General features: G+C 45.7%; 1 protein-coding gene across 2 annotated transcripts in view; it reads left to right on the forward strand.

Moving 5' to 3' along the window:
- Positions 1-10000, forward strand: part of LOC135515625 (MICOS complex subunit MIC19-like) — a 118104-nt gene that overhangs the window by 99205 nt on the left and 8899 nt on the right. For both annotated transcript variants that reach the window (XM_064939252.1, XM_064939253.1), the window contains exon 8: positions 3442-3577. In XM_064939252.1, the coding sequence (XP_064795324.1) occupies positions 3442-3577 (136 nt within the window). The remainder of the gene's footprint in view (positions 1-3441; positions 3578-10000) is intronic.

Consider the following 10000-nt stretch of genomic DNA (forward strand, 5'->3'; position numbering starts at 1 on the left):
ACTGTGGTTTATCTCTCATTTCCTCTCTCTCTCTTACCCTTTTCCTCTCTCTCTCTTACCCTCTTTCTCTCGCTCTCTCTTACCCTTTTCCTCTCTCTCTCTTACCCTCTTTCTCTCGCTCTCTCTTACCCTCTTCCTCTCTAGGTGTTCTACCTCTCTCTCCCCCCCCTCTCTCTCTGTCATCTGTAATGGTTTCTAAGAGAAACAAACACTTGTGTTGTATCAGCAGGCTGCACCTGGCATTAACGCAAACGCTTAAGAAAATAATTAGCGTGTGTGTGTGGCTGCCTGGTCCCTGAAGATGCCCAAAGGCAGTGGAATGAATGCTACAGTATAGGAGCTGCAGGAGGAGAAGTCTGCTGTCTGTGTATGTGAGACACACTGTCATCCTTCACCGCAGAGACTTGGAGAAATGGGCATGTCACTCCGAAGGCTATGAGTGGATTCTCCTGGTGCTTGAAGAGCTTCTATGTATATGAGATGGCGCGTTATGTTCGATCACTGCTCAAATGTGAAGAATAGTGACAACCTACAGTACCATCAGAAATATCCATTAAATGGAAAGTTAACAACGTTAAGAATATATTTCTGATCATCCAGTACTTTGCTGCTTCGTATCAATAGGTGCCTTACTCGCCTACTTGCTGTTAAATGCAGTGGCGGCTGGTGACATCCCTTTGGCCATAATACCGTGGCCATGTATTGGCGGCCGTACTCAGAGGTCCCATGCAACCAGCCCTCCTGCATCGCTTCCTGGGTAATGAACCATGTGGCCGTTGTGTCCTTTCAATCCCAACAGGAGGGTGAATTCTCAATACAGGCAGTAAATCCAACACCTGATTGGAACTGGAGGGACTCAGCTGTGCTCCTAATGCCCCTCCAAGGATCAGAAAGGTGCTGACAGGCGAAATCAGCACTTTTGTGTGCTAACTGCTAAAGGATGATGATGCCAACATTAGCATAATGGCCCTAACATGTGCAGGTGTATCTTTTATGTATGGGTGGTTTATGGGGTGTGCGAACTGTCAAGAGACAGATCCTGCTAGCTGTTAGCATGAGATCATTGGTGCAGTTGATAGTCATTGCTGCTGAGATTAGCGAAAAGGCACTAACGCTTTGGGACCCATATGGCATTGCAGTGGTGATGAAAGACCATTAGTGGACTGAATCTAGTCTTTAGCTTAAGATAAGCATTGTGATGTACAACTAGCACGAAAGTGGAACAATTTGGTGGTGCAACAGTACTGAACTATGCAGACAGTTTTGGTTAGCATTAGCGCACTTGTGATGTTTGATACACTGACACCTCAGGCCTTTGTTTCCGCGGTGTCAGTAGTTGTTTCCGCGGTGTCGGTAGCTGTTGCCGCGGTGTCAGGTAGCTGTTTCCGCGGTGTCGGTAGCTGTTTCCGCGGTGTCGGTAGCTGTTTCCGCGGTGTCAGGTAGTTGTTTCCGCGGTGTCAGTAGCTGTTTCCGCAGTGCAGGTAGCTGTTTCCGCGGTGCAGGTAGCTGTTTCCGCGGTGCAGGTAGCTGTTTCCGCGGTGCAGGTAGCTGTTTCCGCGGTGCAGGTAGCTGTTTCCGCGGTGCAGGTAGCTGTTTCCGCGGTGCAGGTAGCTGTTTCCGCGGTGCAGGTAGCTGTTTCCGCGGTGTCAGGTAGCTGTTGCCGCGGTGTCGGTAGCTGTTGCCGCGGTGTCAGGTAGCTGTTGCCGCGGTGTCGGTAGCTGTTTCCGCGGTGCAGGTAGCTGTTTCCGCGGTGCTGTTTCCGCGGTGTCAGGTAGCTGTTTCCGCGGTGCAGGTAGCTGTTTCCGCGGTGTCGGTAGCTGTTTCCGCGGTGTCAGTAGCTGTTTCCGCGGTGTCAGTAGCTGTTTCCGCGGTGTCGGTAGCTGTTTCCGCGGTGCAGGTAGCTGTTTCCGCGGTGCAGGTAGCTGTTTCCGCGGTGCAGGTAGCTGTTTCCGCGGTGTCAGGTAGCTGTTTCCGCGGTGCAGGTAGCTGTTTCCGCGGTGTCGGTAGCTGTTTCCGCGGTGTCGGTAGCTGTTTCCGCGGTGTCGGTAGCTGTTTCCGCGGTGTCGGTAGCTGTTTCCGCGGTGTCGGTAGCTGTTTCCGCGGTGTCGGTAGCTGTTTCCGCGGTGTCGGTAGCTGTTTCCGCAGTGCAGGTAGCTGTTTGTTTCCGCGGTGTCAGGTAGCTGTTTCCGCGGTGCAGGTAGCTGTTTCCGCGGTGCAGGTAGCTGTTTCCGCGGTGCAGGTAGCTGTTTCCGCGGTGTCGGTAGCTGTTTCCGCGGTGCAGGTAGCTGTTTCCGCGGTGCAGGTAGCTGTTGCCGCGGTGTCAGGTAGCTGTTTCCGCGGTGTCAGGTAGCTGTTTCCGCGGTGTCGGTAGCTGTTTCCGCGGTGTCGGTAGCTGTTTCCGCGGTGTCGGTAGCTGTTTCCGCGGTGTCAGGTAGCTGTTGCCGCGGTGTCGGTAGCTGTTGCCGCGGTGTCGGTAGCTGTTGCCGCGGTGTCGGTAAGCTGTTGCTGCGGCGTGAATGGCTATTTGGTGTCAGAAGTAAGGACTAGCCATTTGGGTGCTGTATTCCTCAAATAAATGTTTATTTGTGAAGTACACAGTTTACAGGTGTAAAAGGTGCAGTGAAAATGCTTGTGTGCCATTTCCCTTTAACATTGCAGTACAATAATCAATCATCAGTCAATAAATGTCCACTTAGCACGACCAAGGGGACAGCCAGCTATAGGAGAGGGTGTGTCAATGCAATCAGAAACCTATAGTCATGCAGGCTCTAACAATCAATACTGATACTCAGTTCTCAGGTCTGTCGTCAATAAACCCACGAGAGTCCTCATCTTCATCACTATGATGAAGGGTTTCCTATCTCAGTACTTTTTGTTGTTGATTTTCTTTTTCTTTATCCTTTTTGTCCTGTTTATTTTCTGGGTGTGTCCGTATTAGACATTGGTTGGCCAGTGTGTTTTCTGAGGAGAAAAGAGAACACAATTAGCCATATAAAATAAACCCTGCATAGATCTCCTGTTTCCAGAGGGACAGGTATAGAACCTTTCTCCTGGTGACAGGATGGCACAGCTCGCCAATATTCCCACGTCCTCTGGCCCTTCCATTGACGTGGGGAGCCTCTAATGAATGGATTGGCCTGCCCGTCACTGTTGCACTGACGGTTGCTTCCATTGGCTGGATCAACCTGTGGCCCCATCTCTTCTCCAGCCTGACTGATCCCAGATGAACCACTGCTGTGGGCTGGGGAATGGGCCGAATGGGCAGGACAATTTCATGTTTTTGTGTGTCTCTCGCTCTCTTCTCTCTCCTGCTGTCAGTAAATGGGTTATGTTAGTAGTTGTTTTTTAGGTGTGTATGTGAGGGCTGATGTGATTGATTTGAATGTGTATTGTGTGTAGTGTATGATATTGATTGTAAATACTAAAGTCTGTCTCCTCCAGGCGGTTTGAGGTGAGACCAGTGTGTGCTGATCTGCAGGGTCACATCCTGAAGTGCTACCAGGAACACAGTGGGAAGACGCTGCTCTGCTCCACCATCGCCTCCCGCTACCTGCAGTGTGTCAACCAAGCTAAACAGGTGGGCCCACGGGGTGGGAGGGTGTGTGTGTGTGTGTGTGTGTGTGTGTGTACCTTGGGATACGTATGAATAACTTGTTGGTGTCTGTCCCCATCTACTGTCATTTATAAGACATGTTGTTTTGTTTACAAACCTCTACAGTCTGAGAAGGAAAGCATGAATGACTTCCACCTCTAATGAAAGTGTCTGTTTATTCCCATATTGCTGCATGATTTTGTTGTCTGAAAAGAATGGCAATAATGATCTTGCCCCGCTATCGGCAACCGCTACAGACATTACAAAGTAAGTTGTACTGTTCCAGGATCTGTCTCTCCCAGTAGAGTAGCTATGGGCAACCGCTACAGACATTACAAAGTAAGTTGTACTGTTCCAGGATCTGTCTCTCCCAGTAGAGTAGCTATGGGCAACCGCTACAGACATTACAAAGTAAGTTGTACTGTTCCAGGATCTGTCTCTCCCAGTAGAGTTCCAGGATCTATCCCAGGGCAACCAAAGCAGACATTACAAAGTAAGTTGTACTGTTCCAGGATCTGTCTCTCCCAGTAGAGTAGCTATCGGCAACCGCTACAGACATTACAAAGTAAGTTGTACTGTTCCAGGATCTGTCTCTCCCAGTAGAGTAGCTATGGGCAACCGCTACAGACATTACAAAGTAAGTTGTACTGTTCCAGGATCTGTCTCTCCCAGTAGAGTAGCTATGGGCAACCGCTACAGACATTACAAAGTAAGTTGTACTGTTCCAGGATCTGTCTCTCCCAGTAGAGTAGCTATGGGCAACCGCTACAGACATTACAAAGTAAGTTGTACTGTTCCAGGATCTGTCTCTCCCAGTAGAGTAGCTATGGGCAACCGCTACAGACATTACAAAGTAAGTTGTACTGTTCCAGGATCTGTCTCTCCCAGTAGAGTAGCTATGGGCAACCGCTACAGACATTACAAAGTAAGTTGTACTGTTCCAGGATCTGTCTCTCCCAGTAGAGTAGCTATGGGCAACCGCTACAGACATTACAAAGTAAGTTGTACTGTTCCAGGATCTGTCTCTCCCAGTAGAGTAGCTATGTCTCTCCCAGGCAGAGTAGCTACCGCTACAGACATTACAAAGTAAGTTGTACTGTTCCAGGATCTGTCTCTCCCAGTAGAGTAGCTATGGGCAACCGCTACAGACATTACAAAGTAAGTTGTACTGTTCCAGGATCTGTCTCTCCCAGTAGAGTAGCTATGGGCAACCGCTACAGATATTACAAAGTAAGTTGTACTGTTCCAGGATCTGTCTCTCCCAGTAGAGTAGCTATGGGCAACCACTACAGACATTACAAAGTAAGTTGTACTGTTCCAGGATCTGTCTCTCCCAGTAGAGTAGCTATGGGCAACCGCTACAGATATTACAAAGTAAGTTGTACTGTTCCAGGATCTGTCTCTCCCAGTAGAGTAGCTATGGGCAACCGCTACAGACATTACAAAGTAAGTTGTACTGTTCCAGGATCTGTCTCTCCCAGTAGAGTAGCTATGGGCAACCGCTACAGACATTACAAAGTAAGTTGTACTGTTCCAGGATCTGTCTCTCCCAGTAGTTGTCATGTAGCTTCATCAAACCCCAGATGTACTAAGGTCACTGTGTGTAGTACCACTAGTACAGTTCATTTCCTGCCTACATGACTTCATGGTTGTTGCCGACCAAACATACACGTCTTTCTCTCTTCATCCCTCTCATTGAAAAATGTGCATCTTAGAGCACTGTCAATAAACACACACTCGCATAGCTCGACTGGTCACACACACACACACACACACACACACACACACACACACACACACACACATACATACATACACACATACACATACACACACACATATACATACACATACACACACACACATACTCACATACACTAACAAAGACTCTTGGTTGCCCCTGCGTTTGAGACCATAGTGTTTCTCGCTTGCTAAAACTCAGTCTAACCTGTAGGTTCAGAGGAAAGGTCCATTTCCATAATACCTGCTGACGCTGGCTGCTTTCCTTCACTGCTTAAGTGTGTGTTTAATTTAATAAGGTCCAGGCCAGACGACCAGGTCAGACGGTGCCGTTCTGATACCATTGTCCTCTCGTTCTTCTTTATTTCTCTCAAGTCATTGGAAAGTGGACGTGTTTTAGGCCCTCTAAGAAACGCATATGGTAATGGTATTGTCTCAACGTTGATACTAATGGCACACACACACAAAACACACACACACACACACAAAACACACAAGGATAGACGTAAACACACACACACACACTCTCCTCTTGCACTTTTCAATATACAGTGGTAGAGTCAGACAAAATCCCATTTATATTCAGATAGGTTTTCTATTAGATTTTTTCCTTTACAATTTGACAGATTCTAGAGAACTGTGTTCCGCCGCTCTCCCTCGGGTATTAGTAATACATCTCGGCCCGAGGGGGGCGGCGAGGTTTTAAGCTATACATCATGTAAATAACACTATGTATTATTCATTTGTACGAGTGCTACCTACCTGTAGCCTCTTTGGAATCCCACAAGGCTGTGTGTTCCCTGCCGCACACATTCACTGCTCTGATCTTGTAAATGTGGAAATCAGCCTGGAATATTATGGGAAGCCACAGAGTTGATCAGCTTCCCGCAATCAAAATACACTCGTAGTGGAGAGTTATCTGTTTAAGAAAGTGGTTACAATCATCAGGTGAGAGATGAAACAGAGCCCTGATAGAGCTCTACAGCAGGTGATACAGCCCACTGCAGAGGGACAATATAACCTAGTTAAAAGAATAGGAGACGAGGTGATACAGCCCACTGCAGAGGGACAATATAACCTAGTTAAATGAATAGGAGAAGTTACAGCCCACTGCAAACAATATAACCTTTAAAAGAATAGGACAAAAAGTGATACAGCCCACTGCAGAGGGACAATATAACCTGTTAAAATTAGGAGAAGAAAAGCCCACTGCAGAGGGACAATATAACCAGTTAAAAGAATAGGAAGATGATTCCCTGTGCAGAGGGACAATATAACCTAGTTAAAAGAATAGGAGCTGATACAGCCCACTGCAGAGCAAAAACCAAAAAGATGAGATGGCAGAGTGACCCTAGTTAAAAGAAATGACAAGGATAAACCTTTAAAAGAATAGGCTCTGTTGATACAGCCACTGCTCAATATAACCTAGTTAAAAGAATAGGAGAAGAGGTGATACAGCCCACTGCAGAGGGACAATATAACCTAGTTAAAAGAATAGGAGAAGAGGTGATACAGCCCACTGCAGAGGACAATATAACCTAGTTAAAAGAATAGAATAGGCCCACTGCAGAAAAGAATAGGAGACATTGGCAGAGGGACAATATAACCTAGTTAAAAGAATAGGAGACGAGGTGATACAGCCCACTGCAGAGGGACAATATAACCTAGTTAAAAGAATAGGAGAAGAGGTGATCCCCACTGCAGAGGGACAATATAACCTAGTTAAAAGAATAGGAGAAGAGGTCAGCCCACTGCAGAGGGACAATATAACCTAGTTAAAAGAATAGGAGAAGAGGTGATACAGCCCACTGCAGAGGGACAATATAACCTAGTTAAAAGAATAGTCAATGAAGAGACTGCAGAGAACAATATAACCTAGTTAAAAGAATAGGAGACGAGGTGATACAGCCCACTGCAGAGGGACAATATAACCTAGTTAAAAGAATAGGAGAGTTAGGTGATACAGCCCACTGCAGAGGGACAATATAACCTAGTTAAAAGAATAGGACTGAAGGTGATACAGCCCACTGCAGAGGGACAATATAACCTAGTTAAAAGAATAGGAGAAGAGGTGATACAGCCCACTGCAGAGGGACAATATAACCTAGTTAAAAGAATAGGAGATTTGATACAGCCCACTGCAGAGGGACAATATAACCTAGTTAAAAATAGAATAGCCCACTGAGACAATATAACCTAGTTAGGTGATACAGCCCACTGCAGAGGGACAATATAACCTAGTTAAAAGAATAGGAGAAGAGGTGATACAGCCCACTGCAGAGGGACAATATAACCTAAAAGTTAAAAGAATAGGAGAGGGACAATATAACCTAGTTAAAAGAATAGGAGAAGAGATACAGCCCACTGCAGAGGGACAATATAACCTAGTTAAAAGAATAGGAGAAGAGGTGATACAGCCCACTGCAGAGGGACAATATAACCTAGTTAAAAGAATAGGAGATTTTGATAAGCCCACTGCAGAGGACAATATAACCTAGTTAAAAATAGAATAGGAGAAGAGGTGATACAGCCCACTGCAGAGGGACAATATAACCTAGTTAAAAGAATAGGAGACGAGGTGATACACCACTGCAGAGGGACAATATAACCTAGTTAAAAGAATAGGAGAAGAGGTGATACAAGAGGGACAATGTTAAAAGAATAGGAGAAGAGGTGATACAGCCCACTGCAGAGGGACAATATAACCTAGTTAAAAGAATAGGAGAAGAGGTGATACAGCCCACTGCAGAGGGACAATTAACCTAGTTAAAAGAATAGGAAAAGAATAGAGGTGATACAGCCCACTGCAGAGGGACAATATAACCTAGTTAAAAGAATAGGAGAAGAGGTGATACAGCCCACTGCAGAGGGACAATATAACCTAGTTAAAAGAATAGGAGACATTTGATACAGCCCACTGCAGAGGGACAATATAACCTAGTTAAAAGAATAGGAGAAGAGGTGATACAGCCCACTGCAGAGGGACAATATAACCTAGTTAAAAGAATAGGAGAAGAGGTGATACAGCCCACTGCAGAGGGACAATATAACCTAGTTAAAAGAATAGGAGACGAGGTGATACAGCCCACTGCAGAGGGACAATATAACCTAGTTAAAAGAATAGGAGAAGAGGTGATACAGCCCACTGCAGAGGGACAATATAACCTAGTTAAAAGAATAGGAGACGAGGTGATACAGCCCACTGCAGAGGGACAATATAACCTAGTTAAAAGAATAGGAGACAGCCCAGGTGATACAGCCCACTGCAGAGGGACAATATAACCTAGTTAAAAGAATAGGAGACGAGGTGATACAGCCCACTGCAGAGGGACAATATAACCTAGTTAAAAGAATAGGACACAAGGTGATACAGCCCACTGCAGAGGGACAATATAACCTAGTTAAAAGACTAGGAGAAGAGGTGATACAGCCCACTGCAGAGGGACAATATAACCTAGTTAAAAGAATAGGAGAAGAGGTGATACAGCCCACTGCAGAGGGACAATATAACCTAGTTAAAAGAATAGGAGAAGAGGTGATACAGCCCACTGCAGAGGGACAATATAACCTAGTTAAAAGAATAGGAGAAGAGGTGATACAGCCCACTGCAGAGGGACAATATAACCTAGTTAAAAGAATAGGTGATACAGCCCACTGCAGAGGGACAATATAACCTAGTTAAAAGAATAGGAGAAGAGGTGATACAGCCCACTGCAGAGGGACAATATAACCTAGTTAAAAGAATAGGAGACGAGGTGATACAGCCCACTGCAGAGGGACAATATAACCTAGTTAAAAGAATAGGAGAAGAGGTGATACAGCCCACTGCAGAGGGACAATATAACCTAGTTAAAAGAATAGGACACAAGGTGATACAGCCCACTGCAGAGGGACAATATAACCTAGTTAAAAGAATAGGAGAAGAGGTGATACAGCCCACTGCAGAGGGACAATATAACCTAGTTAAAAGAATAGGAGAAGAGGTGATACAGCCCACTGCAGAGGGACAATATAACCTAGTTAAAAGAATAGGAGAAGAGGTGATACAGCCCACTGCAGAGGGACAATATAACCTAGTTAAAAGAATAGGAGAAGAGGTGATACAGCCCACTGCAGAGGGACAGATATAACCTAGTTAAAAGAATAGGAGAAGAGGTGATACAGCCCACTGCAGAGGGACAATATAACCTAGTTAAAAGAATAGGAGAAGAGGTGATACAGCCCACTGCAGAGGGACAATATAACCTAGTTAAAAGAATAGGAGAAGAGGTGATACAGCCCACTGCAGAGGGACAATATAACCTAGTTAAAAGAATAGGAGAAGAGGTGATACAGCCCACTGCAGAGGGACAATATAACCTAGTTAAAAGAATAGGAGAAGAGGTGATACAGCCCACTGCAGAGGGACAATATAACCTAGTTAAAAGAATAGGAGAAAGAGGTGATACAGCCCACTGCAGAGGGACAATATAACCTAGTTAAAAGAATAGGAGACGAGGTGATACAGCCCACTGCAGAGGGACAATATAACCTAGTTAAAAGAATAGGAGACGAGGTGATACAGCCCACTGCAGAGGGACAATATAACCTAGTTAAAAGAATAGCCCACTGCAGAGGGACAATATAACCTAGTTAAAAGGTGATACAGCCCACTGCAGAGGGACAATA

This window comes from Oncorhynchus masou, chromosome 27 (genome assembly GCF_036934945.1).
Source record: "Oncorhynchus masou masou isolate Uvic2021 chromosome 27, UVic_Omas_1.1, whole genome shotgun sequence".
NCBI lineage: Eukaryota > Metazoa > Chordata > Actinopteri > Salmoniformes > Salmonidae > Oncorhynchus > Oncorhynchus masou.